Source organism: Colobus angolensis, unplaced genomic scaffold, assembly GCF_000951035.1.
Source record: "Colobus angolensis palliatus isolate OR3802 unplaced genomic scaffold, Cang.pa_1.0 Scaffold163, whole genome shotgun sequence".
Lineage (NCBI taxonomy): Eukaryota > Metazoa > Chordata > Mammalia > Primates > Cercopithecidae > Colobus > Colobus angolensis.
Window position 1 is genome coordinate 8829863 of NW_012114744.1, and position 23260 is coordinate 8853122.

General features: G+C 34.7%; 1 protein-coding gene across 1 annotated transcript in view; it reads right to left on the reverse strand.

Moving 5' to 3' along the window:
* Positions 1-23260, reverse strand: part of SLC13A1 (solute carrier family 13 (sodium/sulfate symporter), member 1) — an 86658-nt gene that overhangs the window by 35428 nt on the left and 27970 nt on the right. Inside the window, exons 4-6 of the mRNA XM_011937410.1 lie at positions 21656-21843; positions 21014-21071; positions 20884-20932 (exon numbers count right to left, since the gene is read on the reverse strand). Coding sequence (XP_011792800.1) covers positions 20884-20932; positions 21014-21071; positions 21656-21843 — 295 coding nt within the window. The remainder of the gene's footprint in view (positions 1-20883; positions 20933-21013; positions 21072-21655; positions 21844-23260) is intronic.

Consider the following 23260-nt stretch of genomic DNA (forward strand, 5'->3'; position numbering starts at 1 on the left):
CCCGGCATGTGTCCTCTTATAAGGACATAATCCCATCAGACCAGGGCCACATCCACAAAGGAAGGGTCAGTATCTTCCAAATGCCTCATTGCCAAATACTATAGTATTGGCAAAAAACATATGAATTGGTGGGGGTGGTGGGACACAAACATTCAGTCCATAACAAATATACTATAGTATTTGGCAATGAGGCATTTGGAAGATACTGACCCTTCCTTTGTGGATGTGGCCCTGGTCTGATGGGATTATGTCCTTATAAGAGGACACATGAGAGAGCTTGATTCCTGTCTCTCTCTCTGTTTCTGCTATGGAGAAAGTCACAAGAAGGTGGCTGTCTGCAATGCCAGGAGAGAGTCCTCACCAGACACTGACCCTGCCAGACCCTGATCCAGTCTTCAGAACTGTGAGAAATAAATTTTTATGGTTTAAGCCACTTAGTTAGTGTGTTTTGTTACGGTGATGTGAGCTGACTAATACAGCATTTATCTTTCCATCAATGGAGATGTAGCAATAACAGTATTTAAGCTGAAACCACTGAAATATTTTAAAAATCCAATTTCATTCATTTCTTCATCCTTCTTTCTTGTCCCTTACTCAACTCTTCCCACATGTCTTCCCTTCTCGCCACTACTCCCAAAGCTTTTCTGTTGATACTGGTGGTACATACTTAATAAGTCCATAAACTTCTTTTGGAAAGATTTCCCCACCGATGCACCTTAATGGATGATTCCCAGGGGATGTCACTCCTGAAACTGAATGTTTTCAACACCATATACCTCAGCATTGAGAGATAAGTCAGTGTCCTCTTTGCTTCCCACTGTCTCTTCCAGAACATTAATCCTCCACTCACACAAAAAATAAATCCTTTTTTTTAAGAATCATGTAACTTGGATATCTCTTTCTCTTCCCATTCCTTTGACCATTGTATTTTGATCTCCTGGTCACCCACTGCTGTCATTTAAGAGAACATTTGCACTCAGCACATAATCATTTTCCTTACTCCAAATCTTGTCAGCGACTGAATAATGACTACACTATGCTCATGAATAGCCCTTTAAATATCCTGGCCCCACACATTTTTGATCTTACTTCCAGCAGTTTTCAGTTCTCCACCCCAGTCACCCCACCCCCGTAGTTACACCTTGAACAATGGCACATCCTGAAATGGTTTCACTTGGGGAATCACTAGACCAAATGTAAGTGTTTTAGTTACGAGATGACTTTCTAGGGTGCAAGCCAAAAGCAACTTCATTCTTTCTCTCACCCATGACCCTGTAAACACACTTTGTTGGTTTGATTCTTCCTCTTCCTGTGGTGAAATTCAAAGAAGAAACAATAACTTTTGAAGGTCATTTCATTTAATGAATAGTTTTTCAGTTATGTTTAGTCAGAAGAATAGCTTCATTTCAGTAGTTAAAATAAACAGTGCCCTATTTAATAAGAAAAATCTCACATTTTAAACTTAAGCATTCTCTTGTCCCCTAGATCAGGCCTGCTTGAAAGCCCATAACTGGAAGGAGGTTTGTGAGTTTGACTTTCTCTTTCTCTCCTAGTTCCAATTCTTCTCATCACTTGCTACACTCAGTTTCTAAACCTTCAGCATTTGGAATGTCAAGAGAAGAACAGGATCAGTAGAGGAGTGGTAAGGATTAGGAGAGGTCTTATTTGACTGTTTATTAATTTAAAAATGGCATTAGTACTTTCCAGGCATGGTGAATGTTTGAAATTACTCTCTGGTGGGCAATTTTATGGGATTTTATGAGACTCCTATTATCCAAATAAGAACATCAGATTGTTGTTCTTTCTATGTAGGTTACACACATCTTCTGCCTGGTGGCATATGACACACTCATGGTGTCTGCATGTGATAGTCTACCTGGTCTTTTTATATTGAGATTAACTTATGCTGTCAAAAACCCCTCCTGGAGGTTTTCATCTTTCAAATGATCCCAAATGACAGTCCTCCCACATGTTTCCTTCATACGGTCCAAGGGAAACAGTCACCTCTGTCCTGTTGTCAGTGACAGTGCAACTGAAACTTGATTAGGTAAGGAAATTCAGTCATGACATTTTACCTTCTAATTTTTCAAGTATGTGCCAAACACTAATCCATTGACCTTTTCTAAGTCTAGGGTGGTAGATAATAAGCTCTCCAAGTAGTAGTTTCTTAACATCTATCACACCTTGGTAAGTAGGAGACTCTTCCCTTCTTTCAACTGTGATGGTACAAGTGGCAGGGGGCGGGGCATTAGGGAAATACTCCAACTTTCTCCATAAGCAGACTATCTCTCAGCCTTCTCATTTTAAACACTAAGTTTAAGAGTCTAAAACTGTTTTTAGGTCACCTCACTTGCAAGTCCTGTGGAAATGAAATGCAAAAATACTTAAGGTGTGTGGTTGATATTATATTTACTCAGGGGTAGAAAGAGTATCATTTAACCATCCTAGTTATCAATAAATTGGCATAGTTATTAAAGTTTCTTCTTCCAACTTTGCTGCTGAATTAATTCTATCTCTACAGTCCTTCAACTGCACTGGCAAATCTAGGTCAATGAAGTATGTAGTTATGGCCAGTTATGGTCCTCTCCTTTCTTTACTTCCATCTTTATTCAGTTGAGATTCCATGGTACATCATTTCAATAAATTGTCTTAACAAAACTCCGAACTCTCTTTCTTGTCTTTTCTTGAATGGTAGTTCTTTATGAAAATTCCAACTGATTTATAAATCCAACCATTCTCTCTCTCCATGTCATGTCTGCTTCTGAGTAGCCAGCTACTGTTGCTAAAAATTACATGCACAGTAAAGCAGATGGGATCATTCATGATCACAAACATCCAATGCTGTAATGATGTTGCTCCCCTACCCTAGCGTGTTTGCATAACCAAATTACTCTACCTGTTTCCACAAGGAAATATAAAACCTTCTTTATTATCTTTATATGTCCCTCTCAATGCTCCTTCTCAGTCTTTGCAAGTAGCTTTGCCTCCTACTTCCCAGAGAAAATAGAAGCCAGCATACAATAGTATCACGGTGAAATGTAGAAACCTACTTGCATTTGCCCCATCTTCTTGTTCTCTACATAATTAATGGAGTCAATGTTTCTCCTCCAACTTCTTGTTTCTGAACTACAGTCTCTCAAGTTTTCTCAGAAACCTTCCACTACAGACTATTGGAATTTTCATCAACATTTAATTATTTTTGAACCATCTTTACAGAAGGAAAACAAGAAAGAGTTCTTAACCCTCCACTCAAGTAAACTATCGTCCTACCTCATCTCCATTTTCACAGCCAAACTACTTGAAAGAGTTGTTTACATTCACTGACTCCATTTTCTTAAACACTTTCATCTAGCTTGACTCCTCATTCCACCCACAATGCACTTCCTGTGATTATCAGTAATTTCCTCAGGGCTCCGTTCAATAGGAACCTTTCAATCTCAACTTTGTAGTACCCTTTGCAAGCATCTAAAAGAATTTATCTCTTCTTTTTACTGAAAAAACTCTGCTTTGAGTTTCTGTGATATCTCACTCTTTGGGTTTTTCTATCTCTGCCTGTTTTTCTGTCTCCCTTGCCAGTTTTTTTTTTTTTTTTTTGCCTTCTATCCTTAAATATAGAGATTCCTCAAAAAATTAGAAAAACAAAAGAAGTACCATGTTATCCAGCAATCTCACTTCTGGATATATGTAACCTCAAAATGAAATCAGTATGTCAAAGATATATCTGCTTCCCCATATTCGTTGCATCATTATTCACAATAGTCAAGTTAGGGGAACAACTTAAGTGTCCCTCGATAGATGATGAATGGATAAAGAAAATGTGGTCTGAGTTACTGTAATAATCCCTTTATGGTTGCCCTTGCATCAATTCTTGCCTATTTCAGACCTTTCCTATACACAGCAGCCTAAAAAAAAGTACAAATGTATTTAAGAAATATGCAAACACAAGAAGACAAAAGATAATAAGTGTTTGCATATTCCTTAACTACATTTATATTTTTGTTTAAAGGCTGAAGTCTGTAGAATGAGTCTGTAATAAGCAAGAATTGATGCAAGAAGATCCATAAACACATTATTTTATTAACCTAGGCCAGAGATAATGTTGACTGAGACCAGGGTGAAAACAGTGGAAATGGAGAAAAGGAGAAAATTGAACAGAGTCCAGGCATATTTCAGTAGATACAATTGACAGAATTTGATGGGATAAGGAAGATAACGTTTTCAAGGAAGACAAGCAATATATTATAGCAAAGTGGCTGAGAGTATGAGCTCTAAAGCAAGACTACATGGTTTCAAAACCCAAGTCTGTCATTTTCAGGCTCTGGGAATTTCTTTAAACTGTCACAGGCCCTTGTCTCTCCTCACTCTAATGGTTCCCCTTTAAAAATACCTTATTTTTTATTGATTTAATGACTATTTTTATGCCAGATCACCAAACTTCTGTCTTCAGCCAGGGTCCTCCATCTAGACCCATGTATCCAATTGCCTGTTCAACATAATTTGAGGGCCAGGCACAGTGGCTCATGCCTGGAATCTCCGCACTTTGGGAGGCCGAGGCAGGTGGATCACTTGAAGTCAGGGAGTTCTAGACCAGCCTGGTCAACATGGTGAAACCCCGTCTCTACTAAAAATACAAAAATTAGCCATGTGTGGTTGCGGGCATCTATAATCCCAGCTACTTGGGAGACTGAGGAAGGAGAATTTCTTGAACCTGGGAGGCGGAGGTTGCAGTGAGCTGAGATTGCACCACTGCACTTCACACTCCAGACTGAGCAATAGAGCAAGACCTGTCTCAAAAGAAAACAAAACTCTGTGTGTGTGTATGTGTGTATATATATATTCAAATATATATACATGTGTGTGTATATGTATATATATATTCAAATATATATACATGTGTGTGTATATGTATATATATATATTCAAATATATATACGTGTGTGTGTGTATATATATATAGAGAGAGAGAGAGAGAGAATGTCTGCAATAAAACTCCAATCTGAAAATGTTCAGGACCAAGCCTTTTACTTCTTTTGTCAAACCTAGTTCGTCAGGATCACTTATATAAACTAATGTCATCACCATCACTATCATAACAAATACTTATAGCATCCTTAGCATGTAATAAGCACTGGTCCAAGTTAAAATCAATTAAATGTTTTAATTCATTTAAGTCTTACAATATAATGAGGTGGGTACTATTATAACGTCATTTTGTAAATAAAAGACATAGAGAAGTTAAGTGAATTGTTCGAGGTCCCAGAGCCTGAAAATGACAGACTTGGGTTTTGAAACCATGTAGTCTTGCTTTAGAGCTCATACTCTCAGCCACTTTGCTATAATATATTGCTTGTCTTCCTTGAAAACATTATCTTCCTCATCCCATCAAATTCTGTCAATTGTATCTACTGAAATATGCCTGGACTCTGTTCAATTTTCTCCTTTTCTCCATTTCCACTGTTTTCACCCTGGTCTCAGTCAACATTATCTCTGGCCTAGGTTAATAAAATAATGTGTTTATGGATCTTCTTGCATCAATTCTTGCTTATTACAGACTCATTCTACAGACTTCAGCCTTTAAACAAAAATATAAATATAGTTAAGGAATATGCAAACACTTATTATCTTTTGTCTTCTTGTGTTTGCATATTTCTTAAATACATTTGTACTTTTTTTTAGGCTGCTGTGTATAGGAAAGGTCTGAAATAGGCAAGAATTGATGCAAGGGCAACCATAAAGGGATTATTACAGTAACTCAGACCACATTTTCTTTATCCATTCATCATCTATCGAGGGACACTTAAGTTGTTCCACTAACTTGACTATTGTGAATAATGATGCAACGAATATGGGGAAGCAGATATATCTTTGACATACTGATTTCATTTTGAGGGTACATATATCCAGAAGTGAGATTGCTGGATAACATGGTACTTCTTTTGTTTTTCTAATTTTTTGAGGAATCTCTATATTGTTTTCCATAATGGTTGCACCAATTTACATTGCTGCTAACAGTGTACAAGCGTTCTCTCTTCTCCAGGATGAACAGAAGAAATGCCATCTTCCATACAGATGAGCATGCTATTTGAGACATTATTAAAATATCTTTTTGAAAAGTCGTGATAAGGAAAAAATTACTACTCACTAAAAGTCATCATAGATATGAAAATGGCATTTAGCATGGCAGGGTCAGGTGCGTTGGATTGTAATTTACCTTTCAGTTTCTAATTAACTTTAAGGTCAACCCACAAAGGACTCTATGCTTCACCCAAAATAAACTAATTTAGAAACGTCTCCCTTTCCCTTATAATTTATACATGGAAATCATTTGTATTTTCCATATGATAAAAAATTCCATTGAAATTTGACACAAAATAAGTGGTATGTAAATAAGATAGGGAAATAAGTTTAAAAATTCTTATGAATCATACAAAGTGACAATTGAAATTTGGGGCTTAACATTAAATATTTTACTATAGGAAAGACTTCAAACACAAACCAGAAAGTGATGCATAATTTGAATATTATTAAATTGATAATAAGAATGAAAACTTAAAATATGCAGTGTTTATGTGATTTCTCTTTGCCACCTTAAAACTTTTGAAAATATAAATAAAGAAAAAATTGGATTTCATATAAAAGCTTAACTGTAAATATATGCATATATATAGAATTATTAAAAGACATTGGAAGATATAAAACAAAAAAATCAAAACAGAAACAGATTAATGTTTGCCATGCTTTATGCCTTATGAATTAACTATACATTTTTTATTAATAAGGACCTTTGAAATATACATTATTGTTACTACACATGAGCTAGTGTTTATGCAAATATCATCGACAATTTATAAAGGCATTAAAATTCAGGGTAAAAATTCTACAGTAAATGCTAATACTAATATATCATAATACAAATTAAAGGTTAAGAGGAAGAGTTTTTGAAGTGGAATGGTGAATGCACCCTACTTTTTATCTACCCAGTAAACATGAGCTCCATGCATTCAGATTTATCGTTATTTTTACTGAGTGCTTGTGTTCACTGGGCTGAACTCGTAGAAGAGACGATACAAAAATAAAGGGTGAAGCATGAGGACCAGAGGGACAGTAGTACAGGGCACTGAGCTAAAAAATAGGGCTCTTAGGAAAGCCTGAAATGAGTCACTAATCGAGCCAACTAGTGGTACAGAAATTATACAAAGGGGGCAGGTATCACAGGTATCACAGCAGATTAATCTTTAGTCTTCTGCCCAGATCGTACTTTCAGTCTGTGGCCACAGGACATTGTCACAGGTATATTGTGAATGGAAAAGTACTTGTGTTGTAATATATAAGGAGATTTATGTGATATGAAAAGTACAAAGTTATGTAAAATTTTAAAGCAAAAATATTTCTACATACATACATGTGCCTGAAATGAAACATATATATATATATATATATGTGTGTGTGACTGAAATGAAATATATCAAAATACTAACAACAGTTATTTCTTGATCATGCGATTAGGGGTATCCTCCACCTTCTTGATACTTTTTGTAACTTTTATAGCCAGAAATAAGTTTTTTTTTTTAACATGTAAAGGAATGATAGACTATTAGGGCAGACAGGTAGTTAGAGATTATCTGGTATAAAGACCTAATATTTCAGAAGAGCAAAATGAGTCTCAAGTGTGACCTAGCTAATTACCGCAGACTTTAAAGCAGAATCCATGTCTGTGAGTTCCCTCTCAGTGAATTTCCCCTGTACCAACTTGCCTTCCAGAATACTTATGTGAATTTTTAAAACTACATTTGATTTCTATTTCATACTGCTTTTACCACAATGGTAACCTGTTGTGTTTTAATTCAATCCCTTCTGTCTACCATACATGTGGAGTATGCCCTCCACATCTTCTTCCAAGTAACTGAAAAATTTTCTACGAGGACATGACAAAATGCAGAATCCAATGACATCATCACAATGGACCTGTCACAACAGAAATCCTGCAGGTCCAGAGGTAACTCACTATTGCCACCTGGTGGCAGCAATTGCAGATTTCTTTTACAGCTTCCTTCACTGAATATGTATACTTTGTATCATCTTCCAACTATGGCTCTGTCATAACATTGCTTATAGTACAGAATTCAATTTTCAATATGTTGCCTAGAGCTCTATTAACAGGTAGAAATATGATATACGTGACTTTGCCTGCCCCTTCTCTAAGTTAGAATATGTCTTTTCCCTCCTTCACTTGCTTATTTTTTTTAAGTACATACTACTGAATCAGTCCCAAATATTCCCTGGTTGCTTAAACATTCTCTTGGAACAATCAAGTGATAGGATACCTAATTCACATCAATATTCTACCAATTTTATTGTCTGGGTGACATCTCTTTCAGGGCCTCCCTTCCTGTCCTAAACCTAGTCATTTTTTCTCTAGAACTGCAAAGAGCTACACTTAAGTCTACCCTCTTATTTCATCAAAAGTCTGACTGGATATTGACTCTAAATTGGAAATAAATGTTACTTGGAATTTTGAAGGCAGTTTTTCTGCTGTCTCTGAGTAGTGTTGCTGGGGTGAAGTATTCAGCCATTCATATTTTTGATCCTTTGTAAGGAATTAGTGTTTCTTCCTTTTTGAGAGGTTTTAGGATCATCTTATAGTATTCTGAAATCTCAAAGATTTTAAAACAGATCTGCCCTGTGTGAGTCTGCTTCATTCATTTTGATGACATTTAGTGAGTCCTTTAATCATAAAACTTGTACTCTTCCATTGTAGAAACTTTCTTGAATTTTTTATATACTGTTCTCTTTTTTCCTATTCTTTTTTGGAAACTCCTCTTATTTCCTGTTTATTCTGTTTCTTCCTATAGTGTCTACTGAATTTTCCATTTATGCTTTTATATCTCTATATTTTATATTTATACTTTTTTATATTTACATGTTTTATATTTTTGCCTTCTTGATTGTCTTTTATAGAATACTATTTGTATTTCATAAATATGAGTAATTTATTTGTATACCTCTCTGATTATATTAATGATATTTTCTTTTTTGTAGCTTCTTCTTCTTGCATAGTCTCTGTTTCCTGCAGATTGCTCTTTTTTCTTTGTTTATTTGGCAATCTCTCTTTCATAATTGAGGCTTTCATCAGATATCCAGGAATTTTTGGTTGTCTGCTCACATTTCAGCAGTGAATATCTGTGTAGAAGCTCTGCACTCGTGTTTTGGGATTTCTTGTTGCCTGTAAGCTTCACTGTAATGTCATCTGACTGGGCTTTTTCTTGAGAAAATTCTAAGGTCAATGTTTTCTTCTCTCTTACTCTGATTGTGTTCTCCAAGGAAGCATCATCTGGCCTTCTGCCTGCTGACACTTGAAAGGCATAGACCTGGCTCCTGGACCAGTGTGGGTAGAAGGCCAGGTCCTCCATGTTTAGCTTATAAGCTATCACTCAGTACCCCTGTTTTCCTTGTGACACTCTCCCCCAGCCCAGAACTGGATCTGGTTCTCCTTATCCTGTTTTACCATGGCTGAAGATTATATTTCTGTTTGGTGGATTAGAAGCTGTTGCATCCATGTGGATTTGGGGATGAAAGTGGAAGATTTAACTGCTTCACAAGCAATTTTTTTCTTCCTCCTGCTTTTCAACATTTTAAAAATGTTGAAGCCTGCTGCTATGGAAATTGAATTGTTTATTGGCTTTTCTCATTACCAATTTAGGATGCAGCTTCCATGGGATTACTGGAGATAACAGGGTTATTTTCCACTCAACCTTTTACTTTCCAGCTTCCAAAATGATTTTGCTGTCATGTCTTCTCTTGATGTTTATATAATTTTGATTATATTTGAAAGTCTATTTGTTCTTGTTTTAATGAACACTTAGAACAGTGGTAACATATGGGCCTATTTAACCTGCCATCTTAATGGAAGATACAATATTTATCTGTTTACATTTAAAAAATAAAGAAATAAATATTTACTAATAATTAATGCCCACTTTTGACCTTGGTGCTTTTGTGGTCCCTATGTTGGTAGACGATGTAACTAAAAAGGGAACAGAAGACTGGAAGTTCTATAGTGCGCAGAGGAATTGAGACAGTGGGAACCTGTCCTTTTTGTCTGCATATTAAGTTTAAAGGTCCTCAGTTAAGTGAATAACAGATTATGTTATTTAATTAAACCAGACTTCCTATAGTGTTCTAATGGTTTAAAATGTCTGTAAGATTATTTCTGTAAAGAAATATTGAATGAAAGTACTATTATATAGTACTATATATATTATAGTACTATATATAGTATAGTACAGTATATATTATAAGATAAGTGAATAGCAAGAAAATGTAGGAGAGGATCTTCCCCTTACAGCTGGTATGAGCTCTTCATGAAGATCTGGTGAAAATATAATCAGTAATAACCTGAAGAATTCCGAGGAGTTAGTAAAATTGAAGTTATCGATAAGACTCTTTGAAATAGAATTTATATCCAACATAGTTGTGAATTTGGTTATGCTTATAAAGCAATAAACATTTATTGTGTGTGTGATGAATAAAGAAATGTTTAAAATGTAGCATTAAGGACATAAGTCCTCTTTATAAATAAACTCTATTTTTAGAAATGTTAAAAGTCATGATTAAATCCAGTATTTACTTACAAAATTTTATTGTCCTAAATGTTAACTATTTAGAAGCTTCCCTTGTACTTTCTTAGGAAAAAGCATATGTGTATGTGTGTTTGTGTGTGTGTGCCACTGAGAAAAACCTTGCTCTTTCTACTTGTAAAAATGACTGAAACAAAATATAATAACATAGCCTATTTGTCTATCCAGCAGCATGACAAATCAAATTCCCTGCTAAATGAGATGCTATTTAAAATATTTAAAACAGTCTTTTAAAGTGCAACAATAATTTTAAAGCTGGATTTAAAATAAGATTTCAGTTTATCATGTTGCAAGGAAAGCTTGGTATAAAAGTAATTGCCCCAGGTCAAATGCATGTGGGGAATCATATAAGAAAACACATATAAAGCTGGTATCCTTTGCAGAAGTAGAAAGAAAATATCATGCTGACTTAAGGGAAAACAATATGCCCTAAAAATTCCTAACCATGAGCATTTTTCCTAAAGCATTAATTTATGTTATGTGTGTGTTAAAGAGAAATAGCAATATAATTGAAAACTCTTAGAAGCAGCTGCAACATAGGACTTAAAGAATTTCCATAGTAACTAAAAAAAAATTTCACTGTTTAAAAGTACTGAACGTGCAAAAAAATAATTAAACAAAGTGAGAACCAGCAATAAATAAATAAATAAAAACTAAGTCAAAGAAAGAGACCCACAAGGACTTCAGAGCTGTTAGACACAGGCACAAAATATAATTAAATTTACATATGATTAATAAAATTAGAGAAGGAATTGAAAATATGAAAAAGATTATAATAGTTATAGGCAAATCTTAAGACAAATAGAATTTACATAATTAAATAACAATTTAAAAGATCAGTAAATAGGTCAAAATAGACATAGCTAAAGAGAAAATTAATTAGCAGGAAGATAAGTCAGAAGTTACTATTCATAATAAAGTTCAGCAAAACACATAAAAGAAAAACAGATGTTAGCTAAGAAGCTTAGAAAACACAGTGAGAGCCGGGCGCGGTGGCTCACGCCTGTAATCCCAGCACTTTGGGAGGCTGAGGTGGGTGGATCACGAGGTCAGGAGATTGAGACCATCCTGGCTACACAGGTGAAACCCCGTCTCTACTAAAAATATAAAAAAATTAACCAGGTGTGGTGGCGGGTGCCTGTAGTCCCAGCTCCTCGGGAGGCTGAGGTGGGAGAATGGAGTGAACCAGGAGGCGGAGCTTGCAGTGAGCGGACACCGCGCCACTGCACTCCAGCCTGGGTGACAGAGAAAGACTCCGTCTCAAAAAAAAAAAAAAAAAGAAAGAAAGAAAGAAAACACAGTGAGAAAGTGCAGCATGTTTAATTGGAGACTCAGAGGGAGAGAATACAGAGAACTAGGATGAGGCAATTGAATATTGAAAAATAACACCTGATAATTTGCAAGAATTGTTGGAAAAGATCAATACACAGATTCAGGAGAAATATGCACTTAGGTATAGCAAAGTAAAATTCTGTCTCACACACACACACATACACACACATCATTAAAGCAACCAAAGAGAAAAGATTGCCTACAAAGGAATAATAATTTGACTGGTAGCTAGCTGACTTTTAAATGGAAAAAAAGAAGGCCAAAATGCAGTAGAAATATATAAATGTATTTCAATGTGCAAAATAAAAAATAATAACCTGTCCAGCACACTATAACTATAAAAACATGATTCAAGAATTATAGACATCTTTCTATCAAACAAAAACTCTGTATTTAACACCAAAATCACTCTGTGAAGTATGTTCAAATAGTATATTCAGGAAGAAGGAACATGACCCCATATAGGGGGTCTGAGAAGCAAAATACAATGGTGAACAAAGATATTAATAAATATGCACGTAACTCTACAGAGCACTGATTTTAAAACATAATACAATTATGTAATTTAATGGAGGAATAATAGACTAGAACTAAAAAATTGGAAAATAGTAGCATGTAAAGAGAAAATGATGGTCTAAGTTAAAATATCCTAGGGTCTTTACACTGTTCAGGAGAAAAAAATGGATTATCTTTAAATTTTTATATATTAAGTAGACATGATACTAATGACTCAATGATGTCCTTCAATATTCATATGTTGAAGCTCTAACACTCAAAGTGACTCTGTTTGGAAAAGGGCCTTTACAGAGGTAATTCAGTTTAAACAAAGAAGGGTGCCTAATCTGATAGGGCTGATATCCTTATAAAAAGAGCAAAAGGGACCAGAAATATCTCTTTCTACTGCATGTGCACAGAGAAAAAAAACATCATGTGAGAGTACAATGAGAGGATGGTCTTGTACAAGCCAGAAAGAGAGGTCTCACTAGAAACCAACCCAGATAACACCTTGATCTTGTATTGTACTTGGCTTGCCTCCAAAACTGGCAGAAAATACAACAGATTTGTATTGTTTAAGACACAGTTCTGTAGTATTTTGCTATGGCAACCCTTGCTGCCTAATAATACAGTAAAATGATTAGGACAACTAAAACAGACACAAAGTATAGAATAGACCACCCATACAAGTGTGTGTGTAGCATGGAATAAAAAAAGAAAATAACTGCATAGGAATGCAGGAAGGAAGATGAAAAGAATATTTGGAAAAAATAAAAAGCTGGCAGTAGAAATTATTCTAAATATACAATGTCACAAATAATTTAAATGGATAAAACATGTCAGGTAGAGGTAAAATTTTTCAAATTTAATAAAAGAGATACACCTAAAACATAAGGACACAGAAACACTGAAAGTGAAAGCATAGAGGAAACGCCAGGTAAATACTAGCCTTATAAAAGCTGGTAGTGTCATGCCAGTAATTCCAGCACTTTGGGAGGTTGAGGTGGGCGAATCATGAGGTCAGGAGTTCGACACCAGCCTGGCCAACATAGTGAAACCCCGTTTCTACTAAAAATACAAAAAATTAGCTGGGCGTAGTGGCGGGTGCCTGTAATCCCAGATACTCGGTAGACTGAGGCAGGAGAATTGCTTGAACCCAGGAGGCGGAGGTTGCAGTGAGCTGAGATCGTGCCAGTGCACTCCAGCCTGCATGGCAGAGTGAGAGTCAGTCTCGGAAGGGAAGGGAAGGGAAGGGGAGGGGAGGGAAGGGAAGAGAAGGGAAGGGAAGGGAAGGGAAGCTGGTAGTCTTGTATTATCAGCAGACAAATAAACTAATAACTCAAAGACCAAAAAAAAAAGATAGATGAAGAGATGCACAAAATGATAAAATGTTAATCAATAACACACACAGAAACATTCTAAATGGGTTCACAATAACATAATCTAACAATACAGAGGAACCAAAACTGACAGACGTATCAGAAGAAATAGAATATCCACATGATAGAGGGAGAGTTTAACAAAACAGTCTCATCAATTACTGAATAAAAAGAGAAAAAACTTGGTCAGGGCACAGAGATTTGAGAAGCACAACTAGCAACTTGATCTTACAGAGTTTTGGGAAACATTGAACCTAATTAGTTGAAAATGTACAATTTATTTTAAGCACAGTGAAAAATATTTATTATAGCTGATCATGTGCTAGTTCAAAAAGCTACTTCAACAAGTTTTGGAAAACTGCTAAATAGACCACAGTTTTTGACCCCAGAAAAATTGTTAGAAAAATTTTAAAAGTAGTTAAAAATCTAATTTATTTTAAATTTCAAAACACATTTCTAAGCATCTTTTGAGTAAAAAAAAGCTAGCATAATGGAAATCAGAAAACACAAAACAGAAAAATATGGAAAACAGCTAAAGTAATAGTAGCAAATTCATATCCTTAAATCCTTACTTTGGAAGAGAGGAAAATTCTAATAAGGTAAAGGTCAAATTTTAAAAATTAGCAAAAGAGCAAGAGCATAAATACACAAATAAAGTAGACAGAACAAAGTAATAAAGAAAGAAAACTATTAATAATAATGTGAAATATACATTAAATAGAGAGGGTGAAAAGAGAAGTTGGTTCTTTGACAAGACTTGTAAGACTAATAAAATAGACATAGTTTGGAAAGATTATTTGAAAAATGTTTTAAAAGCACAAGGAAAATGTTAGAAATAAAGACATATAACTATAAATACTGTAGAAATTAAATAGATATAAGAAAATATTATAAACAACCACACACCAGTAAATTTAACATGGAACACATAAATTTCTTTTTAAAAATGCAACTGTTTGACATTGAAATAGAAAATCTGAATACTCTCAAATCCAGGATAGTAACAGAATAATTTTTAAGTACATATGCCTTCCACTTTCTCCTTTCCTTGAGCAGCTAGCTGGGGTACAGAATGGATGGAGGGAGATGGGGGACCCATCTTGAATTACAAGGTTCCAGTGCTGGAAATGGCAGAGAAGAGATAGAGTCAGGGGCATGGTGACAAAGAAGTCACCATACCAGCCTATTTCTATCTTGTTGAAATTGTTGCTATTTTTGGTCTTTGCTACGGTGACCAATCCATACCTTAACTAGTGCAGGTGATAAAACACAAGAAAACAAGAGAATGATTAACACAAAATTTTGGACTATAGCTAACTCGACAAGGGAGTGGGGGTGACTGTGTAAGGAAAAGAGATAGAATCAGAGAAAGGCTCATGTAGATTTTAGAAATCATCGTATTCTAGTTATTAAGCTGGGATGTGGTATACATCATCTTTTTCATTTTATTATTCTTTAAAATGTTTAGTCATGTTTTATAAATGCATATATGCATGAAATATTTCATAATCAAAATACAGAAAAATCAATTTGGAGACAAAATAAACATATTTCTTTTTGTAGAAAATACCACTAGAAGATGCAGAGGAGAACACTGTTGAGTATTTCAAGAAACAAAATATAGTGTTCAAATAAGTTATATAGTACGGGGGACTTATTGTAGAGTTAAAGTACAGATATTGCCAATATGGCTGAGCAATGCTATTTGCTAGATAATATTTCAATAACATAAAATGTGAAGAACTAAGTTTTTGTATTTCATAAAATAAAGATATACGAGAGAAACGATATTGTCAAAAGTCAATAGTTTCTTTAATAGAAAAATGTTTTGTGAGAACACAACTAAGAATGGCCATCATTGGAGATAGCACTATGACTCTAATAAAGAGTGAAATCTGGAGTGAGGTCATGTTCACAGATTGTTGCTGTGATTCCTAAAGGGTGTGTGATAATCTCCCTCCCTCTCCTTGCTTGCCTCTTCTGTAAACATTCTGTATAAACCACTGCATGAATAAAAGGAGACACCTAAGTTGGGTCAGGTGAGGGTTGAGCAGGACTAATTACTGCCTTTGCCATCCAATTTCTCCCAGCTTAGGAAAACAGAAGAATAAGGAAGGAGAGCCAATTTTTGTTTGTTACGTGATCTAAGCTAAAATACCTTTTTCATATCTGATCTATGAGCCAGATATTCCAGAATTAACATCTCCTTATTTGGCAGAACTAATGCCCATAGTTTTTAATATAATGAACCATGTTTATTACTGTACTTACAAGACTCCTTTGAATTTTTGGAGAACATTAAAAAGTGTTGTCTTGTACAAATGGATTTTCAACCATAAGGATTTTCACCGCCAAACTAAACAATACCTAATTAAAAGCAAGATGCAATTTGTTCAAGGATACTTTTTCTTTGAACTTTTCCCTTTGAGGAATTCCAAGTTAAATTAAACTAATGAAAAACAATTATCTCAGATTTTTCATTAAAAGTATACTGATTTTCCAGTCTCTTTCATTTGTAGATGCCTGGAGGTTTAGAAATTGAGCTGATGTAAAACTCTGGGGTGTCTCTTTGAATGATACTAATGCTTGCAGGGGAGGGAAAGAACTAGGAACTTTATTCCTCCTTTGGTATCTACAAATGGATTTTTGGATACCTAGAACTCATTTCTCATGGAAATTTTATGCATGGTGGTTGGTTTACCAGTTACCCCAATGGAACCTGACAAATATATTCCCTCAGGTACTGTCAGTGTAATTTTAGGGTACTCCGTTCTTCTCCCAGTATCTTTTTTTCTCACAAATATTTCAGCTACTTTTAGGGGATACTGTGGGATTTATTGGCTTGGTAACTATTCACCACTTTATTTTGGGCAAATAGAGAGCTCAGTTAGTATTTGGGCCGTGACCTATCATGAGAAGAGAACTTCGTAAAAGTTAAGTCATGGGACAAATCTCTTTTTTAGATATGCAGCATAGGAATGTGACTCTTTGATACAAATACTTTAAAATGAGGTCCTGGACTACTAAATATCCATCATCTTCAACATTAACATCTAGTCTTTATCACCACCAGCAAAATTATCATCATTATTACCTGTATGAGAACTTTGCAGTTCTATTAACAAGAATTTTAGAGCTGATAAATTTTAGTTACAAACCACTCTTTTGTCTTTCTACCCAAAATGAAAGCAATCTGATCCATAGTGTTGACTTTAAATGTTTATCAGTTTGTTTCTTTGCTTGGTGTAGTTTATTTTTTTTAAAGCAACCAAAAATTTAATTTAATGGTTATGTTGTCCATAGTGACTTCTCTGAATTTTCCCTGATGGTTAACTAGACACTGGACACTTAGTGTAGTTTATATACAACATGAGTTATTTTACTCTAATTGTAATCATTTGATAAAAATATTAATGAATTTATTTATTTAATAAACAAATATTTACACTATTTACTCCAGAACAGTCACTATTCAAGATATTTGTGATATGTACTAGATGGACAAAAATCTCTGCCCCGTGAACCTTGCATTTTAGTGGAGAAAGAAGACAATGAACAAAATAAATAAAAATTAAGCAAATTACATATTCTGTAGGAAGGTGATACATGCTTTGGATAAAGTAGGGTAGAGTCATGAGGATTAGGAGGAAGGATATGGGATATGGTGGCTGCAATGAAATAGGGAAGTTAGGGTAGGTCTTTTTGAAAAGTTGACATTGAGCAAATGTTAAATGTATATTTCTTAACTAATATTACTGCCATTGCTAAGTACACAATTTATTTATTTGGGGGCATTATTTTTTTTTCTACTTATTAAGAGCTTTCTACTTACTACGCACTAAATTTTATATGGATCAGTGTATGTTATTGCCTTCGGGGGGAAATATTATAGTTCTAAAAATTGAAGTAAGCTTATTGATCAGCTTAGATTAATTTAATTGTATTAGTAAAGAGATTTTAATTAAAATTTAAAAATCTTTAGTTTTGTACTAAATAAATGTGCTTCAAATGAATAAAATTGTAGTAATTTCATTAGAAATAAATTTTATTTATTTTATTGCAGGAACGTAGCAAAATTATGCAGATTACAAAAAAAAAACTAAGCCTTTTATTTTCTTTCTCTTCCCTTTTTTCACTTTATTTTAAGTTTGGGGGATACATGTGCAAGTATGTAATATAGGTAAACTCATGTCATGAGTGTTAGGCAGTGTTAAGAGGGAAATTCATAACACTAAATGCCTACGTCAAAAAGTTAGAAAGACCTTCAGTTAACAACCTAACATCACAACTGAAAAAATTAGAGAAGGAAGAACAAATCAATCCCAAAGCCAGCAAAAGACAAGAAATAATCGAAATCAGAGCTGAACTGAAGGAAATTTATCTTCTCTGAAATTTAATTTATACCACTCTCCCCAAAAAGGGAGTAATATTTGTATTTTTTTTGACTTGTAGGTCAAATTCAAAGTCAAACCTCACAGGATTTATTTTAATTCAATAGAATATCCCACCTACTTCAAGAAGAAAGCATAAGATCAATAGATTATGAGTATAAATATTTTTCCATTTTATAGCTAGATGAAGTAGATATACATTCTTCCATATAATCAGTGTTAAATTATATAAGGTAAATCTATCAAAGAAGAGCTACAGTTTATTATAATTGCCACACAAACTATATATACATTTATTCCTGAAAATATACCTATAATTGTTAAAAATCAAAACATATCGTAAATGTACAATATATAAAATAATGCTCTCATGCACATCTTATAAAGAATACTTTAGTGCAGCAATAAACTATTCCTGTTTTTATATAAAGCTAAATTTTTGTGCATTGCATTCCAGAAAGACCTTAGAATCAACATTCGAAAGCCTCGCTTTCCTCTCCTAAACTCAGATATTAATCGTTATTGCCAAAAATGCATCTCCGTTATCTTAATTTTCTCCATTGAAAGGTTATTCCTACCTCTGAGTTCTGCATTCTAATCAATGGCATCACAATCTATCACTCCCTAGTTTAGAGCAGTGGAGGCATCTCCTACATTTTTCTCCCTCATCCCCAATGTCTAATTAATAAAAAAGCTCAGTTGCTCAGTTAATCAAAAAGCTCACCACTGACTTTCAGGTTGTCCCAAGGGCAGAACATACCATGTTTCCCCGCAGCTTTAAGGTTTTGTGTTTTCCATAAAATCAACTCTAAACTCCTTTGTATTTGATGAAGAGATATTTATAACCTGCACAAAGCCATACCATAATTTTATTCCCCACAACAGCTCATCTCTAGCATCTGCATTGTAGAGGTTTCCTGAAAAAACCCCGTTCTTTACTTAGTTGGGTCTTTGAATTAGTTGTACTCTCTGATTAGAAAGCATCTTCTTTTTACTCTTTTGCTTTCATTCATTCATTAATTGATAAAGATAACTACTTATTGAATACCTCCTTTGTGTCAGGCAATGGGAATGTGCCAGTTTAAAGTGCTGACAAGGTAGACACGTTCCTGCATTCATGAGTTCACACTCTTCTGCTTGCACATGCTCTCATCTTTCCAGACTCAGATGTCTTCACATTATGCTTCCTACCTGCAGTACTCCCAGATGGAACTGGTTGCTTCTGTCTAGAAGTGTTGGCTTCTGTGCATGCCTTTGTTGTGGTATTTATGTCAGATTTATTTTTATAAGTCCATCTTCTCCACTAGATTCTGAGCTGCTTATAATAAGGAGCTTACAATGGCTGGAACAGTATCTGGATAGCAAATCAATTTAAAGGGTTTTGACTGAAACTTTAGGCCTTATGATAGAAAATTAGGTTTCCAAAGATGACCACAAGAAAGTTACTGAGTGCATGTATATTCTTTCTGTTTAGGTGTGCCAATTTTCACAACAGTTTTTAAAGCCCATTTCTAATGTATTATTCTATAGCATACCTGGCATACTGTTAATTTTTCATGTTTTAAAGGAATTACTTCTATCTCTAAAGATAGTATCTTCGTAAATACATATGCAATTACCATCTTAAAAAACCCATAATATATTTTGTAGCTAATGGCTTAAAATGTATCTTTGTATTCATTTTCTCTTTACACAGAAATTGCCCTTTCTTAGATTTCTGTAATTAACAAGAGGGTTTTCTTTTTCCTGTTGAGCTACATGTTAATGCATTCCATGGCCAGAATGAAGAAATATATGTCTCACTTTCCTATTCCTAATGCCGTAGTTACTATAGGACTATTTCTATGCAGGATTTATTTTTCAGGTCTTGAGGTATATTGCTCCCAGTGCAATCTAATATAGTATTTTTATATTGATTTATTCTGGGGAAATGAATTCTATGGGATAGTTTACAAAGATCTCCTTCCCTCTTTTAATATCTAGAATGGCTACAACTCCTCCACCTGTATGTGACAGAAACAACTCATGAATTCTGCACTGAATTTTTTAGTGTCAATGGAAGCACTAAAGATAACGACTTGTAATTACATGAATAGGAGTTGCTCCAAGTTCATAACCTGGAAGAAATGATGACGATACTCCTAATGAAAATCAGGGTATTAGGCCAGCAAGATTTCAATAAGAAAAAGATTAAAAAAGCCCTACCTATCAGGTACTATGCTTATTACCTGGGTGAAGAAATAATCTATATCTCAACCCCCCAAAACACACAATTCACCTATACAACAAACCTGCACATGTACCCCTGTAACTAAGATAAAAGTTAAAAAAAAAAAGAAAATGAAGCAATATTCTGAGACTGGAATTATATTTCTTTAAACTACCTTGGCTAACTGCCATTATCCTGATTCTGATAAAAAGAGAAAATAATGATACTAATTTTCAGAGCCTAAAATGGTTCCTATCCGGATGTTGATTCCTGTCTGTTCATGAAAGCTTATCAGACCATTACACCATGCTACTACTTAGTCAAGCAAAATAATTTATAGAGAAGGAAGCAAGTGACAGGTTTTAAAATGCGTATGTATCTAACTACAGCTCGAATATAATTTTGTATATAATTACTTAGAAAGAATCAAATTTATGTACCTTTTCCAACTCCACCTTGCTTGAAATTTTCCCTGTATCATTATTGCATCTGAAAAATAAATTGATCCAGCTATAATTTTATTAAAATATAATTTGGAAAAATCCTAATCAAAATGTCAACATTCCTTACCCTGGAACTGGTTTTGTTTTCTCTTTCCTCTCATTTGTTTCATGTCCATTAACACTTTCTGCAAAACATTAAATAAAAGAAAAACAATGTAAATAAGGGGTTATCATTGGGGTTGCCTGTATGTGGATGCAAAGATGGAAGCGTTAGTAGAAATTGAAAATAAAAAATTCACTGTGTACTAACATCACATTCATCTTAAAGTATTTCATAAATACAAATATCCTCCCAACACTTTTTCACTGCATCAGTTTGTCAGAGCCAGAAATAATCACAGTGAAATTTGATGCTGTATCCAAACAGAATGTAAGAATTAAAGATTCCCAGTATTATGCAGGAAAGCCATTTCAGGACAGGAAAGAGTAACCTGGAGGTCTACTGATAAAGAGACATGAGAGAGTGTTCCATCAGTCTGGCTGAGGGATAGAAAAGGCATTCTTTTTGCAAGCGAATAGAAATGTAACAATTTAGGTAAAATATTCATAGAAAACTATTTTTGTAGATACTGAGAACTATAGAGGGAGGAAGTTAAATTCCCATCATGCATGTATGGACAGTTAATTCAAAATACAACTTAGAATTCTTGAGTTTATGTCTATTGCTCTAATGACTAGACCCCAGATTGGCCATATCAACACACGATACCATCAATTTCTAGTCCATGGTTGGTAGATCCGTTGAAGTAAGTCATCTGAGTGGCCTCAACCTCTGCTTCAGCATTGATGATCTGCTGTGCTACAGCCTCCGCAATGGGCATCACCATGGCAGCGGTCGAGGTGTTGCTGAGCCACATAGACAAAAAGGCAGTGCTGCTCATGAACCCCAGCGTCAGCCTGAAACAAGAGAGCCGTTAGTGTGGATCTGTGCTCTTAGCTTAACTAGCACTGTATTATTTAACTGGAAGATGTTTAAGATGTGGTTTGTGAGTTGGGAAATTAAGTCTTTCAAAACATGGAAGGTTAAGATTCTGCCCAGATGATGAACTTGGAGTACAGTGACAGCCAGGTAGAAATCAAAGCTGCACATGGAAAAGTGGAGTTCTTAAGAGATTTGTCTCCCAGGGAACCATGCAAATCTTCTCTTCAGAAACAGAAAAATGATTAAACCTAAACAAACTGCAAGTTGGTTATATGACATAACAGCTTACAATATTACAGCAATATCTGAATGCTCTTCAGAGCTGACCACTTATCTTCAAATGCTAGTAAGATGAAAATACAATCAACTTTTGAATTTAAGGTCGCTTATTTTTTCTTTTATCTTTTAGCCATAACTCTTGTTTGTTCATAGGGGTGTCAGGGAGGTATAAGGACGAAGAAAGATTAATATTTATAAAGCCTCTTTTTACTTGTTCACTATACTGGTTTAATATAAGGTGGGTGGAGAAAATAGTTAAAGTCATTTGCTAAAATGAGGTTTCTGAATTTTCTGTATATTCTGTAATATATGCTCTCCTGAATCTGATATCCTTTCCTATTGTCAAGATCCGGGCACATACATTGTCTCCTTTTACAAAAAGAGTAGTTATTCTCCTTAAAAATAATATACCTAAGACTACAAAATTTTAAGCCATATCTATAAACTTTCAAAGTCACACTTGGGGAAAAAACTATCTCTTTTGAGTAGGCGGGCCTAGAAAATCATTCGGAAGCACACCTTTCTATATAGAGCAATTTGTGAAATAATCTGACACCCTTTTAAAACAGATGTACAAGAACAATACCACACTGTAAGTTTCAGACTCAGATAAGGTGAACATTTGCAATGCATACAACAAAATAAAAGAAAATGTATTAGGAATCTGCTTACACAAGAAATGGTTCTTGTAAAAAAAAGAAAATTAAGAACTTTTAACTTCTTAAGGCATTATCAAGAGAAGAAATCGTCATATAAAAAATACTGGGATCAGCTAAAGCTTCTGGATGGTGAAAATGCCTTAAATTGAAAAGCCGCTTAGTGACATAATGGTCAGAACTTCTGCCCCACTGTGAAGTGCATTACACATCATCCTCTGGAACAGTGAGCAGAGCATCAGGAAAAAGAGATACATTTCTATAGCACCCTAAAAGGCATGGAGCCCTATTTCATTATAAGAGTGAGATGATGTCGTTTTGTTTTTGTTTTCGTTTGTTTGTTTTGAGACAGAGTCTTGTTCTGTTGCCCAGGCTGGAGTGCAATGGTGCAATCTTGGCTCACTGCAACCTCTGCCTCCCAGGTAAAAGCAATTCTCCTGCCTCAGCTTCCCGAGTA